Source organism: Octopus sinensis, linkage group LG30 (genome assembly GCF_006345805.1).
Source record: "Octopus sinensis linkage group LG30, ASM634580v1, whole genome shotgun sequence".
In the NCBI taxonomy this organism is placed as follows: domain Eukaryota; kingdom Metazoa; phylum Mollusca; class Cephalopoda; order Octopoda; family Octopodidae; genus Octopus; species Octopus sinensis.
The window spans coordinates 14,257,350-14,280,486 of record NC_043026.1 but is presented as its reverse complement, the minus strand read 5'-3'; the positions used below and the strand labels follow the sequence as shown (position 1 = coordinate 14,280,486).

Here is a 23,137-nt window from a genome sequence, read left to right as displayed (position 1 = left end):
CCCTATGAAATTGACCATGCATTCTTTTCTTTACCCACCTATTTTCAGTTTCATTCGTTTCCAATTTCTTGTATAGTGCTTTATCTTTGCAATCTTCCATTCTACACAAGCCTGACTTTCCCCCTATTAATGATAGCGGTTCTGTGGAATTTTTTATATACCATGCTATGTTGTTTTCTTCTGCTCTAACGCGGCACCTTGGGCAAGTGTCTTCTACTATAGCCTCGGGGCCGACCAAAGCCTTGTGAGTGGATTTGGTAGCCGGAAACTGAAAGAAGCCTGTCATATATATGTCTATATATGTATGTGTGTGTATGTGTTTGTGTGTCTGTGTTTGTCCTCCCAACATAACTTCACAACCGATGCTGGTGTGTTTAAGTCCCTATTATTTAGCGGTTCGGCAAAAGTGGAACGATAGAATAAGTACTAGGTTTACAAAGAGTAAGTCCTGGGGTCGATTTGCTCAACTAAAGGTAGTGCTCTAGCATGGCCACAGTCAAATGACTGAAACGAGTAAAAGCGACCGATAGAATAAGTACTAGGCTTACAAAGAATAAGTCCCGGGGTCGATTTGCTCGACTAAAGGTAGTGCTCCAGCATGGCCGCAGTCAAATGACTGAAACAAGTAAAAGAGACCGATAGAATAAGTACTAGGCTTACAAAGAATAAGTCCCGGGGTCGATTTGCTCGACTAAAGGTAGTGCTCCAGCATGGCCGCAGTCAAATGACTGAAACAAGTAAAAGAGACCGATAGAATAAGTACTAGGCTTACAAAGAATAAGTCCCGGGGTCGATTTGCTCGACTAAAGGTAGTGCTCCAGCATGGCCGCAGTCAAATGACTGAAACAAGTAAAAGAGACCGATAGAATAAGTACTAGGATTACAAAGAATAAGTCCCGGGGTCGATTTGCTCGACTAAAGGTAGTGCTCCAGCATGGCCGCAGTCAAATGACTGAAACAAGAAAAACAGACCGATAGAATAAGTACTAGGCTTACAAAGAATAAGTCCCGGGGTCGATTTGCTCGACTAAAGGCGGTGCTCCAGCATGGCCGCAGTCAAAGGACTGAAACAAGTAAAAGAGACCGATAGAATAAGTACTAGGCTTACAAAGAATATGTCCTGGGGTCGATTTGCTTGACTAAAGGCGGTGCTCCAGCATGGCCGCAGTCAAATGACTGAAACAAGTAAAAGAGACCGATAGAATAAGTACTAGGCTTACAAAGAATAAGTCCTGGGGTCGATTTGCTTGACTAAAGCGGTGCTCCAGCATGGCCGCAGTCAAATGACTGAAACAAGTAAAAGAGACCGATAGAATAAGTACTAGGCTCAAAGAATAAGTCCTGGGGTCGATTTGCTTGACTAAAGGCGGTGCTCCAGCATGGCCACAGTCAAATGACTGAAACAAGTAAGAGACCGATAGAATAAGTACTAGGCTTACAAAGAATAAGTCCTGGGGTCGATTTGCTTGACTAAAGGCGGTGCTCCAGCATAGCCGCAGTCAAATGACTGAAACAAGTAAAAGAGACCGATAGAATAAGTCCTAGGCTTACAAAGAATAAGTCCTGGGGTCGATTTGCTCGACTAAAGGCGGTGCTCCAGCATGGCCGCAATCAAATGACTGAAACAAGTAAAAGAGACCGATAGAATAAGTACTAGGCTTACAAAGAATAAGTCCTGGGGTCGATTTGCTTGACTAAAGGCGGTGATCCAGCATGGCCGCAGTCAAATGACTGAAACAAGTAAAAGAGACCGATAGAATAAGTACTAGGCTTACAAAGAATAAGTCCTGGGGTCGATTTGCTTGACTAAAGGCGGTGCTCCAGCATGGCCGCAGTCAAATGACTGAAACAAGTAAAAGAGACCAATAGAATAAGTGCTAGGCTTACAAAGAATAAGTCCTGGGGTCGATTTGCTTGACTAAAGGCGGTGCTCCAGCATGGCCGCAGTCAAATGACTGAAACAAGTAAAAGAGACCGATAGAATAAGTACTGGGCTTACAAAGAATAAGTCCTGGGGTCGATTTGCTCGACTAAAGGCGGTGCTCCAGCATGGCCACAGTCAAATGACTGAAACAAGTAAAAGACCGATAGAATAAGTACTAGGCTTACAAAGAATAAGTCCTGGGGTCGATTTGCTCGACTAAATGGCGGTGCTCCAGCATGGCCACAGTCAAATGACTGAAACAAGTAAAAGAGACCGATAGAATAAGTACTGGGCTTACAAAGAATAAGTCCTGCGGTCGATTTGCTCGACTAAAAGGCGGAGCTCCAGCATGGCCACAGTCAAATGACTGAAACAAGTAAAAGAGACCGATAGAATAAGTACTAGGCTTACAAAGAATAAGTCCTGGGGTCGATTTGCTCGACTAAATGGCGGTGCTCCAGCATGGCCACAGTCAAATGACTGAAACAAGTAAAAGAGACCGATAGAATAAGTACTGGGCTTACAAAGAATAAGTCCTGGGGTCGATTTGCTCGACTAAAAGGCGGAGCTCCAGCATGCCACAGTCAAATGACTGAAACAAGTAAAAGAGACCAATCGAATAAGTACTAGGCTTACAAAGAATAAGTACTGGGGTCGATTTGCTCGACTAAAAGGCGGTGCTCCAGCATGGCCACAGTCAAATGACTGAAACAAGTAAAAGAGACAGATAGAATAAGTACTGGGCTTACAAAGAATAAGTCCCGGGGTCGATTTGCTCGATTAAAGGCGGTGCTCCAGCATGGCCACAGTCAAATGACTGAAACAAGTAAAAGAGACCGATAGAATAAGTACTAGGCTTACAAAGAATAAGTCCCGGGGTCGATTTGCTCGACTAAAGGCGGTGCTGCTCCAGCATGGCCACAGTCAAATGACTGAAACAAGTAAAAGAGACCGATAGAATAAGTACTAGGCTTACAAAGAATAAGTCCCGGGGTCGATTTGCTCGACTAAAAGGCGGCTCCAGCATGGCCGCAGTCAAATGACTGAAACAAGTAAAAGAGACCGATAGAAAAGTACTAGGCTTACAAAGAATAAGTCCCGGGGTCGATTTGCTCGACTAAGGTAGTGCTCCAGCATGGCCACAGTCAAATGACTGAAACAAGTAAAAGAGACCGATAGAATAAGTACTAGGCTTACAAAGAATAAGTCCCGGGTCGATTTGCTTGACTAAAAGGTGGTGCTCCAGCATGGCCACAGTCAAATGACTGAAACAAGTAAAAGAGACCGATAGAATAAGTACTAGGCTTACAAAGAATAAGTCCCGGGGTCGATTTGCTCGACTAAAGGTAGTGCTCCAGCATGGCCACAGTCAAATGACTGAAACAAGTAAAGAGACCGATAGAATAAGTACTAGGCTTACAAAGAATAAGTCCCGGGGTCGATTTGCTCGACTAAGGGTGCTCCAGCATGGCCATAGTCAAATGACTGAAACAAGTTAAAGAGACCGATAGAATAAGTACTAGGCTTACAAAGAATAAGTCCCGGGGTCGATTTGCTCGACTAAAGGTAGTGCTCCAGCATGGCCACAGTCAAATGACTGAAACAAGTAAAAGAGACCGATAGAATAAGTACTAGGCTTACAAAGAATAAGTCCCGGGGTCGATTTGCTTGACTTAAAGGTGGTGCTCCAGCATGGCCACTGTCAAATGACTGAAACAAGTAAAAGAGACCGATAGAATAAGTACTAGGCTTACAAAGAATAAGTCCCGGGGTCGATTTGCTTGACTAAAAGGTGGTGCTCCAGCATGGCCACAGTCAAATGACTGAAACAAGTAAAAGAGACCGATAGAATAAGTACTAGGCTTACAAAGAATAAGTCCCGGGGTCGATTTGCTCGACTAAAGGTAGTGCTCCAGCATGGCCACAGTCAAATGACTGAAACAAGTAAAAGAGACCGATAGAATAAGTACTAGGCTTACAAAGAATAAGTCCCGGGGTCGATTTGCTCGACTAAAGGTAGTGCTCCAGCATGGCCATAGTCAAATGACTGAAACAAGTAAAAGAGACCGATAGAATAAGTACTAGGCTTACAAAGAATAAGTCCCGGGGTCGATTTGCTCGACTAAAGGTAGTGCTCCAGCATGGCCACAGTCAAATGACTGAAACAAGTAAAAGAGACCGACAGAATAAGTACTAGGCTTACAAAGAATAAGTCCCGGGTCGATTTGCTCGACTAAAGGTAGTGCTCCAGCATGGCCACAGTCAAATGACTGAAACAAGTAAAAGAGACCGATAGAATAAGTACTAGGCTTACAAAGAATAAGTCCCGGGGTCGATTTGCTCGACTAAAGGTAGTGCTCCAGCATGGCCACAGTCAAATGACTGAAATAAGTAAAAGAGACTGATAGAATAAGTACTAGGCTTACAAAGAATAAGTCCTGGGGTCGATTTGCTTGACTAAAAGGTGGTGCTCCAGCATGGCCACAGTCAAATGACTGAAACAGTAAAAGAGACCGATAGAATAAGTACTAGGCTTACAAAGAATAAGTCCTGGGGTCGATTTGCTCGACTAAAGGTAGTGCTCCAGCATGGCCACAGTCAAATGACTGAAACAAGTAAAAGAGACCGATAGAATAAGTACTAGGCTTACAAAGAATAAGTCCTGGGGTCGATTTGATTCGACTAAAGGCGGTGCTCCAGCATGGCCACAGTCAAATGACTGAAACAAGTAAAAGAGACCGATAGAATAAGTACTAGGCTTACAAAGAATAAGTCCTGGGGTCGATTTGCTTGACTAAAGGCGGTGCTCCAGCATGGCCACAGTCAAATGACTGAAACAAGTAAAAGAGACCGATAGAATAAGTACTAGGCTTACAAACAATATGTCCCGGGGTCGATTTGCTTGACTAAAAGGTGGTGCTCCAGCATGGCCACAGTCAAATGACTGAAACAAGTAAAAGAGACCAATAGAATAAGTACTAGGCTTACAAAGAATAAGTCCCGGGGTCGATTTGCTTGACTAAAAGGTGGTGCTCCAGCATGGCCACAGTCAAATGACAGAAACAAGTAAAAGAGACCGATAGAATAAGTACTAGGCTTACAAAGAATAAGTCCCGGGGTCGATTTGCTCGACTAAAAGTGGTGCTCCAGCATGGCCACAATCAAATGAGTGAAACAAGTAAAAGAGACCAATAGAATAAGTACTAGGCTTACAAAGAATAAGTCCGGGGTCGATTTGCTCGACTAAAAGTGGTGCTCCAGCATGGCCACAATCAAATGACTGAAACAAGTAAAAGAGACCGATAGAATAAGTACTAGGCTTACAAAGAATAAGTCCCGGGGTCGATTTGCTTGACTAAAAGGTGGTGCTCCAGCATGGCCACAGTCAAATGACTGAAACAAGTAAAAGAGACCGATAGAATAAGTACTAGGCTTACAAAGAATAAGTCCTGGGGTCGATTTGCTTGACTAAAGGCGGTGCTCCAGCATGGCCACAGTCAAATGACTGAAACAAGTAAAAGAGACCGATAGAATAAGTACTAGGCTTACAAAGAATAAGTCCTGGGGTCGATTTGCTTGACTAAAGGCGGTGCTCCAGCATGGCCGCAGTCAATGACTGAAACAAGTAAAAGAGACCGATAGAATAAGTCCTAGGCTTACAAAGAATAAGTCCTGGGGTCGATTTGCTCGACTAAAGGCGGTGCTCCAGCATGGCCGCAGTCAAATGACTGAAACAAGTAAAAGAGACCGATAGAATAAGTACTAGGCTTACAAAGAATAAGTCCTGGGGTCGATTTGCTTGACTAAAGGCGGTGATCTAGCATGGCCGCAGTCAAATGACTGAAACAAGTAAAAGAGACCGATAGAATAAGTACTAGGCTTACAAAGAATAAGTCCTGGGGTCGATTTGCTTGACTAAAGGCGGTGCTCCAGCATGGCCGCAGTCAAATGACTGAAACAAGTAAAAGAGACCAATAGAATAAGTACTAGGCTTACAAAGAATAAGTCCTGGGGTCGATTTGCTGACTAAAGGCGGTGCTCCAGCATGGCCGCAGTCAAATGACTGAAACAAGTAAAAGAGACCGATAGAATAAGTACTGGGCTTACAAAGAATAAGTCCTGGGGTCGATTTGCTCGACTAAAAGGCGGTGCTCCAGCATGGCCACAGTCAAATGACTGAAACAAGTAAAAGAGACCGATAGAATAAGTACTAGGCTTACAAAGAATAAGTACTGGGGTCGATTTGCTCGACTAAATGGCGGTGCTCCAGCATGGCCACTGTCAAATGACTGAAACAAGTAAAAGAGACCGATAGAATAAGTACTGGGCTTACAAAGAATAAGTCCTGGGGTCGATTTGCTCGACTAAAAGGCGGAGCTCCAACATGGCCACAGTCAAATGACTGAAACAAGTAAAAGAGACCGATAGAATAAGTACTAGGCTTACAAAGAATAAGTCCTGGGGTCGATTTGCTCGACTAAATGGCGGTGCTCCCATGGCCACAGTCAAATGACTGAAACAAGTAAAAGAGACCGATAGAATAAGTACTAGGCTTACAAAGAATAAGTCCCGGGGTCGATTTGCTCGACTAAAGGCGGTGCTCCAGCATGGCCGCAGTCAAATGACTGAAACAAGTAAAAGAGACCGATAGAATAAGTACTAGGCTTACAAAGAATAAGTCCCGGGGTCGATTTGCTCGACTAAAGGTAGTGCTCCAGCATGGCCACAGTCAAATGACTGAAACAAGTAAAAGAGACCGATAGAATAAGTACTAGGCTTACAAAGAATAAGTCCCGGGGTCGATTTGCTTGACTAAAAGGTGGTGCTCCAGCATGGCCACAGTCAAATGACTGAAACAAGTAAAAGAGACCGATAGAATAAGTACTAGGCTTACAAAGAATAAGTCCCGGGGTCGATTTGCTCGACTAAAGGTAGTGCTCCAGCATGGCCACAGTCAAATGACTGAAACAAGTAAAAGAGACAGATAGAATAAGTACTGGGCTTACAAAGAATAAGTCCTGGGGTCGATTTGCTCGACTAAAAGGCGGTGCTCCAGCATGGCCACAGTCAAATGACTGAAACAAGTAAAAGAGACCGATAGAATAAGTACTAGGCTTACAAAGAATAAGTCCCGGGGTCGATTTGCTCGACTAAAGGCGGTGCTCCAGCATGGCCACAGTCAAATGACTGAAACAAGTAAAAGAGACCGATAGAATAAGTACTAGGCTTACAAAGAATAAGTCCCCGGGGTCGATTTGCTCGACTAAAGGCGGTGCTCCAGCGTGGCCGCAGTCAAATGACTGAAACAAGTAAAAGAGACCGATAGAATAAGTACTAGGCTTACAAAGAATAAGTCCCGGGGTCGATTTGCTCGACTAAAGGTAGTGCTCCAGCATGGCCACAGTCAAATGACTGAAACAAGTAAAAGAGACCGATAGAATAAGTACTAGGCTTACAAAGAATAAGTCCCGGGGTCGATTTGCTTGACTAAAGGTGGTGCTCCAGCATGGCCACAGTCAAATGACTGAAACAAGTAAAAGAGACCGATAGAATAAGTACTAGGCTTACAAAGAATAAGTCCTGGGGTCGATTTGCTCGACTAAAGGTAGTGCTCCAGCATGGCCACAGTCAAATGACTGAAACAAGTAAAAGAGACCGATAGAATAAGTACTAGGCTTACAAAGAATAAGTCCCGGGGTCGATTTGCTCGACTAAAGGTAGTGCTCCAGCATGGCCACAGTCAAATGACTGAAACAAGTAAAAGAGACCGATAGAATAAGTACTAGGCTTACAAAGAATAAGTCCCGGGGTCGATTTGCTCGACTAAAGGTAGTGCTCCAGCATGGCCACAGTCAAATGACTGAAACAAGTAAAAGAGACCGATAGAATAAGTACTAGGCTTACAAAGAATAAGTCCCGGGGTCGATTTGCTCGACTAAAGGTAGTGCTCCAGCATGGCCACAGTCAAATGACTGAAACAAGTAAAAGAGACCGACAGAATAAGTACTAGGCTTACAAAGAATAAGTCCCGGGGTCGATTTGCTCGACTAAAGGTAGTGCTCCAGCATGGCCACAGTCAAATGACTGAAACAAGTAAAAGAGACCGATAGAATAAGTACTAGGCTTACAAAGAATAAGTCCCGGGGTCGATTTGCTCGACTAAAGGTAGTGCTCCAGCATGGCCACAGTCAAATGACTGAAAAAGTAAAAGAGACCGATAGAATAAGTACTAGGCTTACAAAGAATAAGTCCCGGGGTCGATTTGCTCGACTAAAGGTAGTGCTCCAGCATGGCCACAGTCAAATGACTGAAACAAGTAAAAGACCGACAGAATAAGTACTAGGCTTACAAAGAATAAGTCCCGGGGTCGATTTGCTCGACTAAAGGTAGTGCTCCAGCATGGCCACAGTCAAATGACTGAAACAAGTAAAAGAGACCGATAGAATAAGTACTAGGCTTACAAAGAATAAGTCCCGGGGTCGATTTGCTCGACTAAAGGTAGTGCTCCAGCATGGCCACAGTCAAATGACTGAAATAAGTAAAAGAGACTGATAGAATAAGTACTAGGCTTACAAAGAATAAGTCCTGGGGTCGATTTGCTTGACTAAAAGGTGGTGCTCCAGCATGGCCACAGTCAAATGACTGAAACAAGTAAAAGAGACCGATAGAATAAGTACTAGGCTTACAAAGAATAAGTCCTGGGGTCGATTTGCTCGACTAAAGGTAGTGCTCCAGCATGGCCACAGTCAAATGACTGAAACAAGTAAAAGAGACCGATAGAATAAGTGCTAGGCTTACAAAGAATAAGTCCTGGGGTCGATTTGATTCGACTAAAGGCGGTGCTCCAGCATGGCCACAGTCAAATGACTGAAACAAGAAAAAGAGACCGATAGAATAAGTACTAGGCTTACAAAGAATAAGTCCCGGGGTCGATTTGCTCAACTAAAGGTAGTGCTCCAGCATGGCCACAGTCAAATGACTGAAACAAGTAAAAGAGACCGATAGAATAAGTACTAGGCTTACAAAGAATAAGTCCTGGGGTCGATTTGCTTGACTAAGGTGGTGCTCCAGCATGGCCACAGTCAAATGACTGAAACAAGTAAAAGAGACCGATAGAATAAGTACTAGGCTTACAAACAATATGTCCCGGGGTCGATTTGCTTGACTAAAGGTGGTGCTCCAGCATGGCCACAGTCAAATGACTGAAACAAGTAAAAGAGACCAATAGAATAAGTACTAGGCTTACAAAGAATAAGTCCCGGGGTCGATTTGCTTGACTAAAAGGTGGTGCTCCAGCATGGCCACAGTCAAATGACAGAAACAAGTAAAAGAGACCGATAGAATAAGTACTAGGCTTACAAAGAATAAGTCCCGGGGTCGATTTGCTTGACTAAAAGGTGGTGCTCCAGCATGGCCACAGTCAAATGACTGAAACAAGTAAAAGAGACCAATAGAATAAGTACTAGGCTTACAAAGAATAAGTCCCGGGGTGGATTTGCTTGACTAAAAGGTGGTGCTCCAGCATGGCCACAGTCAAATGACTGAAACAAGTAAAAGAGACCGATAGAATAAGTACTAGGCTTACAAAGAATAAGTCCCGGGGTCGATTTGCTTGACTAAAGGCGGTGATCCAGCATGGCCGCAGTCAAATGACTGAAACAAGTAAAGAGACCGATAGAATAAGTACTAGGCTTACAAAGAATAAGTCCTGGGGTCGATTTGCTTGACTAAAGGCGGTGCTCCAGCATGGCCGCAGTCAAATGACTGAAACAAGTAAAAGAGACCAATAGAATAAGTACTAGGCTTACAAAGAATAAGTCCTGGGGTCGATTTGCTTGACTAAAGGCGGTGCTCCAGCATGGCCGCAGTCAAATGACTGAAACAAGTAAAAGAGACCGATAGAATAAGTACTGGGCTTACAAAGAATAAGTCCTGGGGTCGATTTGCTCGACTAAAAGGCGGTGCTCCAGCATGGCCACAGTCAAATGACTGAAACAAGTAAAAGAGACCGATAGAATAAGTACTAGGCTTACAAAGAATAAGTCCTGGGGTCGATTTGCTCGACTAAATGGCGGTGCTCCAGCATGGCCACTGTCAAATGACTGAAACAAGTAAAAGAGACCGATAGAATAAGTACTGGGCTTACAAAGAATAAGTCCTGGGGTCGATTTGCTCGACTAAAAGGCGGAGCTCCAGCATGGCCACAGTCAAATGACTGAAACAAGTAAAAGAGACCGATAGAATAAGTACTAGGCTTACAAAGAATAAGTCCTGGGGTCGATTTGCTCGACTAAATGGCGGTGCTCCAGCATGGCCACAGTCAAATGACTGAAACAAGTAAAAGAGACCGATAGAATAAGTACTAGGCTTACAAAGAATAAGTCCCGGGGTCGATTTGCTCGACTAAAGGCGGTGCTCCAGCATGGCCGCAGTCAAATGACTGAAACAAGTAAAAGAGACCGATAGAATAAGTACTAGGCTTACAAAGAATAAGTCCCGGGGTCGATTTGCTCGACTAAAGGTAGTGCTCCAGCATGGCCACAATCAAATGACTGAAACAAGTAAAAGAGACCGATAGAATAAGTACTAGGCTTACAAAGAATAAGTCCCGGGGTCGATTTGCTTGACTAAAAGGTGGTGCTCCAGCATGGCCACAGTCAAATGACTGAAACAAGTAAAAGAGACCGATAGAATAAGTACTAGGCTTACAAAGAATAAGTCCTGGGGTCGATTTGCTCGACTAAAGGTAGTGCTCCAGCATGGCCACAGTCAAATGACTGAAACAAGTAAAAGAGACAGATAGAATAAGTACTGGGCTTACAAAGAATAAGTCCTGGGGTCGATTTGCTCGACTAAAAGGCGGTGCTCCCACATGGCCACAGTCAAATGACTGAAACAAGTAAAAGAGACCGATAGAATAAGTACTAGGCTTACAAAGAATAAGTCCCGGGGTCGATTTGCTCGACTAAAGGCGGTGCTCCAGCATGGCCACAGTCAAATGACTGAAACAAGTAAAAGAGACCGATAGAATAAGTACTAGGCTTACAAAGAATAAGTCCCCGGGGTCGATTTGCTCGACTAAAGGCGGTGCTCCAGCGTGGCCGCAGTCAAATGACTGAAACAAGTAAAAGAGACCGATAGAATAAGTACTAGGCTTACAAAGAATAAGTCCCGGGGTCGATTTGCTCGACTAAAGGTAGTGCTCCAGCACGGCCACAGTCAAATGACTGAAACAAGTAAAAGAGACCGATAGAATAAGTACTAGGCTTACAAAGAATAAGTCCCGGGGTCGATTTGCTTGACTAAAAGGTGGTGCTCCAGCATGGCCACAGTCAAATGACTGAAACAAGTAAAAGAGACCGATAGAATAAGTACTAGGCTTACAAAGAATAAGTCCCGGGGTCGATTTGCTTGACTAAAAGGTGGTGCTCCAGCATGGCCACAGTCAAATGACTGAAACAAGTAAAAGAGACCGACAGAATAAGTACTAGGCTTACAAAGAATAAGTCCTGGGGTCGATTTGCTCGACTAAAGGTAGTGCTCCAGCATGGCCACAGTCAAATGACTGAAACAAGTAAAAGAGACCGATAGAATAGTAGTACTAGGCTTACAAAGAATAAGTCCCGGGGTCGATTTGCTCGACTAAAGGTAGTGCTCCAGCATGGCCACAGTCAAATGACTGAAACAAGTAAAAGAGACCGATAGAATAAGTACTAGGCTTACAAAGAATAAGTCCCGGGGTCGATTTGCTCGACTAAAGGTAGTGCTCCAGCATGGCCACAGTCAAATGACTGAAACAAGTAAAAGAGACCGATAGAATAAGTACTAGGCTTACAAAGAATAAGTCCCGGGGTCGATTTGCTCGACTAAAGGTAGTGCTCCAGCATGGCCACAGTCAAATGACTGAAACAAGTAAAAGAGACTGATAGAATAAGTACTAGGCTTACAAAGAATAAGTCCTGGGGTCGATTTGCTCGACTAAAGGTGGTGCTCCAGCATGGCCACAGTCAAATGACTGAAACAAGTAAAAGAGACCGATAGAATAAGTACTAGGCTTACAAAGAATAAGTCCCGGGGTCGATTTGCTCGACTAAAGGTGGTGCTCCAGCATGGCCACAGTCAAATGACTGAAACAAGTAAAAGAGACCGATAGAATAAGTACTAGGCTTACAAAGAATAAGTCCTGGGGTCGATTTGCTCGACTAAAGGTGGTGCTCCAGCATGGCCACAGTCAAATGACTGAAACAAGTAAAAGAGACCGATAGAATAAGTACTAGGCTTACAAAGAATAAGTCCTGGGGTCGATTTGCTCGACTAAAGGTGGTGCTCCAGCATGGCCACAGTCAAATGACTGAAACAAGTAAAAGAGACCGATAGAATAAGTACTAGGCTTACAAAGAATAAGTCCTGGGGTCGATTTGCTCGACTAAAGGTGTGCTCCAGCATGGCCACAGTCAAATGACTGAAACAAGTAAAAGACCGATAGAATAAGTACTGGGCTTACAAAGAATAAGTCCTGGGGTCGATTTGCTCGACTAAAGGTGGTGCTCCAGCATGGCCACAGTCAAATGACTGAAACAAGTAAAAGAGACCGATAGAATAAGTACTAGGCTTACAAAGAATAAGTCCTGGGGTCGATTTGCTTGACTAAAGGCGGTGCTCCAGCATGGCCACAGTCAAATGACTGAAACAAGTAAAAGAGACCGATAGAATAAGTACTAGGCTTACAAAGAATAAGTCCTGGGGTCGATTTGCTCGACTAAAGGTGGTGCTCCAGCATGGCCACAGTCAAATGACTGAAACAAGTAAAAGAGACCGATAGAATAAGTACTAGGCTTACAAAGAATAAGTCCTGGGGTCGATTTGCTTGACTAAAGGCGGTGCTCCAGCATGGCCACAGTCAAATGACTGAAGGTAAAAGAGACCGATAGAATAAGTACTAGGCTTACAAAGAATAAGTCCTGGGGTCGATTTGCTCGACTAAAGGTGGGGCTCCAGCATGGCCACAGTCAAATGACTGAAACAAGTAAAAGAGACCGATAGAATAAGTACTAGGCCTACAAAGAATAAGTCCTGGGGTCGATTTGCTTGACTAAAGCGGTGCTCCAGCATGGCCACAGTCAAATGACTGAAACAAGTAAAAGAGACCGATAGAATAAGTACTAGGCTTACAAAGAATAAGTCCCGGGGTCGATTTGCTCAACTAAAGGTGGTGCTCCAGCATGGCCACAGTCAAATGACTGAAACAAGTAAAAGAGACCGATAGAATAAGTACTAGGCTTACAAAGAATAAGTCCTGGGGTCGATTTGCTCGACTAAAGGTGGTGCTCCAGCATGGCCACAGTCAAATGACTGAAACAAGTAAAAGAGACCGATAGAATAAGTACTAGGCTTACAAAGAATAAGTCCTGGGGTCGATTTGCTTGACTAAAGGCGGTGCTCCAGCATGGCCACAGTCAAATGACTGAAGCAAGTAAAAGAGACCGATAGAATAAGTACTAGGCCTACAAAGAATAAGTCCTGGGGTCGATTTACTCGACTAAAGGTGGGCTCCAGCATGGCCACAGTCAAATGACTGAAACAAGTAAAAGAGACCGATAGAATAAGTACTAGGCCTACAAAGAATAAGTCCTGGGGTCGATTTGCTCGACTAAAGGTGGGGCTCCAGCATGGCCACAGTCAAATGACTGAAACAAGTAAAAGAGACCGATAGAATAAGTACTAGGCCTACAAAGAATAAGTCCTGGGGTCGATTTGCTCGACTAAAGGTGGGGCTCCAGCATGGCCACAGTCAAATGACTGAAACAAGTAAAAGAGACGATAGAATAAGTACTAGGCCTCAAAAAATAAGTCCTGGGGTCGATTTGCTCGACTAAAGGTGGGGCTCCAGCATGGCCACAGTCAAATGACTGAAACAAGTAAAAGAGACCGATAGAATAAGTACTAGGCCTACAAAGAATAAGTCCTGGGGTCGATTTGCTTGACTAAAGGCGGTGCTCCAGCATGGCCACAGTCAAATGACTGAAACAAGTAAAAGAGACCGATAGAATAAGTACTAGGCTTACAAAGAATAAGTCCTGGGGTCGATTTACTCGACTAAAGGTGGTGCTCCAGCATGGCCACAGTCAAATGACTGAAACAAGTAAAAGAGACCGATAGAATAAGTACTGGGCTTACAAAGAATAAGTCCTGGGGTCGATTTACTCGACTAAAGGTGGTGCTCCAGCATGGCCACAGTCAAATGACTGAAACAAGTAAAAGAGACCGATAGAATAAGTACTAGGCTTACAAAGAATAAGTCCTGGGGTCGATTTACTCGACTAAAGGTGGTGCTCCAGCATGGCCACAGTCAAATGACTGAAACAAGTAAAAGAGACCGATAGAATAAGTACTAGGCTTACAAAGAATAAGTCCTGGGGTCGATTTACTCGACTAAAGGTGGTGCTCCAGCATGGCCACAGTCAAATGACTGAAACAAGTAAAAGAGACCGATAGAATAAGTACTAGGCTTACAAAGAATAAGTCCTGGGGTCGATTACTCGACTAAAGGTGGTGCTCCAGCATGGCCACAGTCAAATGACTGAAACAAGTAAAAGAGACCGATAGAATAAGTACTGGGCTTACAAAGAATAAGTCCTGGGGTCGATTTACTCGACTAAAGGTGGTGCTCCAGCATGGCCACAGTCAAATGACTGAAACAAGTAAAAGAGACCGATAGAATAAGTACTAGGCTTACAAAGAATAAGTCCTGGGGTCGATTTACTCGACTAAAGGTGGTGCTCCAGCATGGCCACAGTCAAATGACTGAAACAAGTAAAAGAGACCGATAGAATAAGTACTGGGCTTACAAAGAATAAGTCCTGGGGTCGATTTACTCGACTAAAGGTGGTGCTCCAGCATGGCCACAGTCAAATGACTGAAACAAGTAAAAGAGACCGATAGAATAAGTACTAGCTTACAAAGAATAAGTCCTGGGGTCGATTTACTCGACTAAAGGTGGTGCTCCAGCATGGCCACAGTCAAATGACTGAAACAAGTAAAAGAGACCGATAGAATAAGTACTAGGCTCACAAAGAATAAGTCCTGGGGTCGATTTGCTCGACTAAAGGTGGTGCTCCAGCATGGCCACAGTCAAATGACTGAAACAAGTAAAAGAGACCGATAGAATAAGTACTAGGCTCACAAAGAATAAGTCCTGGGGTCGATTTGCTCGACTAAAGGTGGTGCTCCAGCATGGCCACAGTCAAATGACTGAAACAAGTAAAAGAGACCGATAGAATAAGTACTAGGCTTACAAAGAATAAGTCCTGGGGTCGATTTGCTCGACTAAAGGTGGTGCTCCAGCATGGCCACAGTCAAATGACTGAAACAAGTAAAAGAGACCGATAGAATAAGTACTAGGCTTACAAAGAATAAGTCCTGGGGTCGATTTGCTCGACTAAAGGTGGTGCTCCAGCATGGCCACAGTCAAATGACTGAAACAAGTAAAAGAGACCGATAGAATAAGTACTAGGCTTACAAAGAATAAGTCCTGGGGTCGATTTGCTTGACTAAAAGGTGGTGCTCCAGCATGGCCACAGTCAAATGACTGAAACAAGTAAAAGAGACCGATAGAATAAGTACTAGGCTTACAAAGAATAAGTCCTGGGGTCGATTTGCTCGACTAAAGGTGGTGCTCCAGCATGGCCACAGTCAAATGACTGAAACAAGTAAAAGAGACCGATAGAATAAGTACTAGGCTTACAAAGAATAAGTCCTGGGGTCGATTTGCTCAACTAAAGGTAGTGCTCCAGCATGGCCACAGTCAAATGACTGAAACAAGTAAAAGAGACCGATAGAATAAGTACTAGGCTTACAAAGAATAAGTCCTGGGGTCGATTTACTCGACTAAAGGTGGTGCTCCAGCATGGCCACAGTCAAATGACTGAAACAAGTAAAAGAGACCGATAGAATAAGTACTAGGCTTACAAAGAATAAGTCCTGGGGTCGATTTGCTCGACTAAAGGTGGTGCTCCAGCATGGCCACAGTCAAATGACTGAAACAAGTAAAAGAGACCGATAGAATAAGTACTAGGCTTACAAAGAATAAGTCCCGGGGTCGATTTGCTCGACTAAAGGTAGTGCTCCAGCATGGCCACAGTCAAATGACTGAAACAAGTAAAAGAGACCGATAGAATAAGTACTAGGCTTACAAAGAATAAGTCCCGGGGTCGATTTGCTTGACTAAAGGCGGTGCTCCAACATGGCCACAGTCAAATGACTGAAACAAGTAAAAGAGACCGATAGAATAAGTACTGGGCTTACAAAGAATAAGTCCCGGGGTCGATTTGCTTGACTAAAGGCGGTGCTCCAACATGGCCACAGTCAAATGACTAAAACAAGTAAAAGAGTAAAAAAGAGTACAGAGTAAAGTGAGGACACCTATCCATCCAATGTAAATAAGGTATACTCTTTTTACTCTTTTACTTGTTTCAGTCATTTGACTGCGGCCATGCTGGAGCACCGCCTTTAATCGAGCAAATCGACCCCAGGACTTATTCTTTTGTAAGCCCAGTACTTATTTTATCGGTCTCTTTTTGCCGAACCGCTAAGTAACGGGGACGTAAACACACCAGCATCGGTTGTCAAGCAATGCTAGGGGGACAAACACAGACACACAAACACACACATACATATATATCATATATATATATATACATATATACGACAGGCTTCTTTCAGACACTTGCCCAAGATGCCACGCAGTGGGACTGAACCCTGAACCATGTGGTTGGTAAACAAGCTACTTACCACACAGCCACTCCTGCACCTATATATATATATATCTATATATATATATATATATACATATATACATATATACGATGGGCTTCTTTCAGTTTCCGTCTACCAAATCCACTCACAAGGCTTTTGTTGGCCCGAGGCTATAGTAGAAGACACTTGCCCAAGATGCCACGCAGTGGGACTGAACCCGGAACCATGTGGTTGGTTAGCAAGCTACATACCACACAGCCACTCCTGCGCCTATATGGTTGATAACAATTGGTTGATAACAATTCACAATTTACATAATTATCTCTCATTTACATAATTATTTCTCAAATTACTTTCAATTTTTAAAATTATTTTCCTATTTTTTGACTTTGTAGGAAATGAAGATGTTACACGTATTCGTTATTGGAATGGTTACTTATGTTTGCTGGCTTTTTATTTGTAAGTTTTTATAATTGTTACATACATACATAGGCGCAGGAGTGGCTGTGTGGTAAGTAGCTTGCTAACCAACCACATGGTTCCAGGTTCAGTCCCACTGCGTGGCACCTTGGTCAAGTGTCTTCTGCTATAGCCCCGGGCCGACCAATGCCTTGTGAGTGGATTTGGTAGACGGAAACTGAAAGAAGCCTGTCGTATATATGTATATATATGTATATGTGTGTGTGTCTGTGTTTGTCCCCCCTAGCATTGCTTGACAACCGATGCTGGTGTGTTTACGTCCCCGTCACTTAGCGGTTCGGCAAAAAGAGACCGATAGAATAAGTACTAAAAGGTGGTGCTCCAGCATGGCCGCAGTCAAATGACCGAAACAAGTAAAAGAGTATACATATATCTCTCTCTTTACTCCTTTTCACTTGTTTCAGTCATTTGACTGCGGCCACGCTGGAGCACCGGCCTATAGTCGAACAAATATCGACCCCGGGACTTATTCTTTTTGTAAGCCCAGTACTTATACTATCGGTCTCTTTTGCTGAACTGCTAAGTGACGGGGACATAAACACACCAGCATCGGTTGTCAAGCAATGCTAAGGGGACAAACAGAGACACACAAACATATATATATATAAATATATACGACGGGCTTCTTTTTGTTTCTGTCTACCGAATCCACTCACAAGGCTTTGGTCAGCCCGAGGCTACAGTAGAAGACACTTGCCCAAGTTGCCACGCAGTGGGATGGAACCCGGAACCATGTGGTTGGTAAGCAAGCTACTTACCACACAGCCACTCCTGCACCTATACACATATACATATATACATACATACACACACACATACATATATATACATATATACGACGGGCTTCTTTCAGTTTCCGTCTACCAAATCCACTGAAAAGGCTTTGGTCTGCCTGAGGCTATAGTAGAAGACACTTGCCCAAGGTGCCACGCAGTGGGATGGAACCCGGAACCATGTGGTTGGTAAGCAAGCTACTTACCACACAGCCACTCCTGCACCTGTACACATATACATATATACATACATACACACACACATACATATATATACATATATACGACGGGCTTCTTTCAGTTTCTGTCTACCAAATCCACTCACAGGCTTTGGTCTGCCTGAGGCTATAGTAGAGAAGACACTTGCCCAAGGTGCCACGCAATGGGACGGAACCCGAACCATGTGGTTGGTAAGCAAGCTACTTACCACACAGCCATCCTGCACCTATACACATATACATATATACACATACACACACAATACATATTATATACATATACGACGGCTTCTTTCAGTTTCTGTCTACCAAATCCACTCACAAGGCTTGGGGGCCCGAGGCTATAGTAGAAGATACTTGCCCAAGTGCCACGCAGTGGGACAGAACCCGGAACCATGTGGGGTAAGCAAGCTACTTACCACACAGTCACTCCTGTGCCTATATACATATATATATATGACGGCTTCTTTCAGTTTCCGTCTACCAAATCCACTCACAAGGCTTTGTTCAGCCCGAGGCTATAGTAGAAGACATTTGCCCAAGGTGCCACGCAGTGGGACGGAACCCGGAACCATGTGGTTCGTAAGCAAGCTACTTACCACACAGCCACTCCTACGCCATATACATAAGCGTACGTGCACAGACACACACATAACCAAAACAAGTACATGTGGGGCAGCATCAAGGAATCATAACTTTCTTATGAATTCGGATTGCTATCTGATTTACAGTGACACTAAGGCATTTCTAGCTCTTTGTTGAAAAACTGTTTAAATGATCTTATTGCATAAACTCGCAGTGTTTGTATAAATTCTCATTACTGTTGAGCAGGTAACATAATAAGGATATGAAATTTTCACCCATAATTATGACCCTAGAATCGATCTATTGCATTTCAATCTGTTTTAGGGGTTGGGGAAGGGTATCTTTTATTCTTCAGAAATGTAAATAAACCCAATCTGGGATCGTTTTGGTTTGAACGGCAGTTTTTTCTAGCGGTGTCATATGAAATTGTCACCCATAATTATGACCCTAGAATCGATCTATTGCATTTCAATCTGCTTTAGGGGTGGGGGAAGGGTATCTTTTATTCTTCAGAAATGTAAATAAACCCAATCTGGGATCGTTTCGGTTTGAACGGCAGTTTTTTCTAGCGGTGTCATATGAAATTGTCACCCATAATTATGACCCTAGAATCGATCTATTGCATTTCAATCTGTTTTAGGGGTGGGGGAAGGGTATCTTTTATTCTTCAGAAATGTAAATAAACCCAATCTGGGATCGTTTCGGTTTGAACGGCAGTTTTTTCTAGCGGTGTCATATGAAATTGTCACCCATAATTATGACCCTAGAATCGATCTATTGCATTTCAATCTGTTTTAGGGGTTGGGGAAGGGTATCTTTTATTCTTCAGAAATGTAAATAAACCCAATCTGGGATCGTTTCGGTTTGAACGGCAGTTTTTTCTAGCGGTGTCATAGAAATTGTCACCCATAATTATGACCCTAGAATCGATCTATTGCATTTCAATCTGTTTTAGGGGTTGGGGAAGGGTATCTTTTATTCTTCAGAAATGTAAATAAACCCAATCTGGGATCGTTTCGGTTTGAACGGCAGTTTTTTCTAGCGGTGTCATATGAAATTGTCACCCATAATTATGACCCTAGAATCGATCTATTGCATTTCAATCTGTTTTAGGGGTTGGGGAAGGGTATCTTTTATTCTTCAGAAATGTAAATAAACCCAATCTGGGATCGTTTCGGTTTGAACGGCAGTTTTTTCTAGCGGTGTCATATGAAATTGTCACCCATAATTATGACCCTAGAATCGATCTATTGCATTTCAATCTGTTTTAGGGGTGGGGGAAGGGTATCTTTTTTACTTCACAAATGTTACGTGTTCATACTTGGCGAGAAATGGTCTTTTTAACACGCGGTCGATGCAGTATAGCTACTATCTAACCAAGAAAGACTCTGCAAATCTTCTACTCTTTACTCTTTTACTTGTTTCAGTCATTTGACTGCGGCCATGCTGGAGCACCGCCTTTAGTCGAGCAACTCGACCCCGGGACTTATTCTTTTTGTAAGCCCAGTACTTATTCTATCGGTCTCTTTTTGCCGATTCGTTAAGTGATGGGGACGTAAACACACCAGCATCGGTTGTCAAGCAATGCTAGGGGAACAAACACAGACACACAAACACACACTCATTATATAATATATATATTATATATATATATATATATATATATATATATATATATACATATATACGACAGGCTTCTTTCAGTTTCTGTCTACCAAATCCACTCACAAGGCATTGGTCGGCCCGGGGCTATAGCAGAAGACACTTGCCCAAGATGCCACGCAGTGTGATTGAATCCGGAACCATGTGGTTCGTAAGCAAGCAACTTACCACACAGCCACTCCTATTATGTATTTCCTACGCATCTCGATATATAGCCATGATTTGGTGCCAAAAAGGCATGGAATTTTTCATTAGTCTTTCCATTACACAGTTGCACCTGATTTACGATTGGCTAAAATAGGAATCAAAATCAGGATCTTTTCCGTTTGAACGGCAGTTTTTTCTAGTGGTGTCATATGAAATTGTCACCCATAATTATGACCCTAGTATCGATCTATTGCATTTCAATCTATTTTAGGGTTAGGAGTGGGGGGAAGGGTATCTTTTTTTCTTCACAAATGTAAATAAACCCAATCTGTTTCTTAAACGAGGGACATATTCATACGGCACAGAATGTTTTCACCTCAATATACGGTCATTGATTGGTTGAAATTGCAGAAATTGAAGAAAAACAACAATAATTATCTTACAAACTATAGAATTTTCTCAATAAAGCCAAGAGAAAAAGATGTTTTATAAACACATTCTACCAGTATACGAAGTTTAACATTTTTTAGTTACCTAGAAATTATGTTAAAAACTGCCGTTCAAAGCGAAAAGATCCATATCTTACAAACTATAGAATTTTCTCAATAAAGCCAAGAGAAAAAGATGTTTTATAAACACATTCTACCAGTATACGAAGTTTAAAATTTTTTAGTTACCTAGAAATTATGTTAAAAACTGCCGTTCAAAGCGAAAAGATCCATATCTTACAAACTATAGAATTTTCTCAATAAAGCCAAGAGAAAAAGATGTTTTATAAACACATTCTACGAGTATACGAAGTTTAAAATTTTTTAGTTACCTAGAAATTATGTTAAAAAGTGCCGTTCAAACCGAAAAGATCCATATCTTAGAAACTATAGAATTTTCTCAATAAAGCCAAGAGAAAAAGATGTTTTATAAACACATTCTACCAGTATACGAAGTTTAACATTTTTTAGTTACCTAGAAATTATGTTAAAAACTGCCGTTCAAAGCGAAAAGATCCATATCTTACAAACTATAGAATTTTCTCAATAAAGCCAAGAGAAAAAGATGTTTTATAAACACATTCTACCAGTATACGAAGTTTAAAATTTTTTAGTTACCTAGAAATTATGTTAAAAACTGCCGTTCAAACCGAAAAGATCCATATCTTACAAACTCTAGAATTTTCTCAATAAAGCCAAGAGAAAAAGATGTTTTATAAACACATTCTACCAGTATACGAAGTTTAAAATTTTTTAGTTACCTAGAAATTATGTCAAAAACTGCCGTTCAAACCGAAAAGATCCGAGTTTTCCTTCCAAATGTATCGTTGTAAAAATACTACGCTTCTCCCAAACCTCTCTTCATATTTTCCTCTTTCGCTTTGAACTTCTTTCTGTTCTTTCCTTTTTCTCTTCAATTTTTTAATTAAAAAAGAATAATACTCTTTCCAGTATTATCTTATTGCTTATATATAAAAGTAAGGTTGTGTGTCTGTCTCCTACGATTTAGATTCCTAACTACTCCCACATTTTGCGGTGCAGTTTAACCAAAACCGGGTATCTTATAGTCATGGTTCATATCGAGCCCTTCTGCGTATTCGCGCGTGTCTACGATGAGTCTCCGATTTAAAAAATAATTTACCATCATTTTATTCCATTTTAATCCATATTTTTTTAAATATAAGGGAAGTAACTCTCTAAAAATGTCTACGATGAGTCAACGTTTTTAAAGATAATTTACCATCATTATTTTCCATTTTAATCCATATTTTTTAAATATAAGGGAAGTAACTCTCTAAAAGTGTCTACGATGAGTCAACGATTTTAAAAATAATTTACCATCATTTTTTTCCATTTTAATGCATATTTTTTTAAATATAAGGGAAGTTACTCTCTAAAAATGTCTACGATGAGTCAACGATTTTAAAAAATAATTTACCATCATTTTTTTCCATTTTAATGCATATTTTTTTAAATATAAGGGAAGTAACTCTCTAAAAATGTCTACGATGAGTCACCGATTTTAAAGATAATTTACCATCATTTTTTTCCGTTTTAATTCATATTTTTTTAAATATAAGGGAATTAACTCTCTAAAAATGTCTACGATGAGTCAACGATTTCAAAAAATAATTTACCATCATTTTTTTTCCATTTTAATGCATATTTTTGCTATTTTTTTGGCTATAACTCTCTAAAAATGCTTATATAGTTATTTCCCTTACAAACCCGAGCAACGCCGGGCGATGCTGCTAGTTGCTTATATAATGATGCCTCTTTTACATGCAGGGCTCTTCCCAGAAGATGAGATTCCTGAAATCAAATTGAGTCAGTGCAACCTTGAATCTTGGTATCAGCAATATAAACCGCAGTCTGTGTCTCAGCTCTATGCTTCGCGTAAGATAACGCTTTATTTTAACTCTATCAATCGTCATAATTAAAGGCATCTTGTCACTCTTTTACTCTTTCACTCTTTCACTTGTTTCAGTCATTTGACAGCGGCCATGCTGGAGCACCACCTTTTGATCAAGCAACTCGACCCCGGGACTTATTCTTTGTAAGCCCAGTACTTATTCTATCGGTCTCTTTCACTTGTTTCAGTCATTT

At 42.1% G+C, this 23,137-nt stretch overlaps 1 protein-coding gene across 1 annotated transcript in view; it reads left to right on the top strand.

The window, feature by feature from the left end:
* LOC115226673 (beta-1,3-galactosyltransferase 1-like) overlaps positions 1 to 23,137 on the top strand; it is a 40,211-nt gene that overhangs the window by 6,867 nt on the left and 10,207 nt on the right. Inside the window, exons 2-3 of the mRNA XM_029797687.2 lie at positions 17,074 to 17,137; positions 22,820 to 22,927. Of these exons, the coding sequence (XP_029653547.1) occupies positions 17,077 to 17,137; positions 22,820 to 22,927 (169 nt within the window). The 5' untranslated portion in view covers positions 17,074 to 17,076. The remainder of the gene's footprint in view (positions 1 to 17,073; positions 17,138 to 22,819; positions 22,928 to 23,137) is intronic.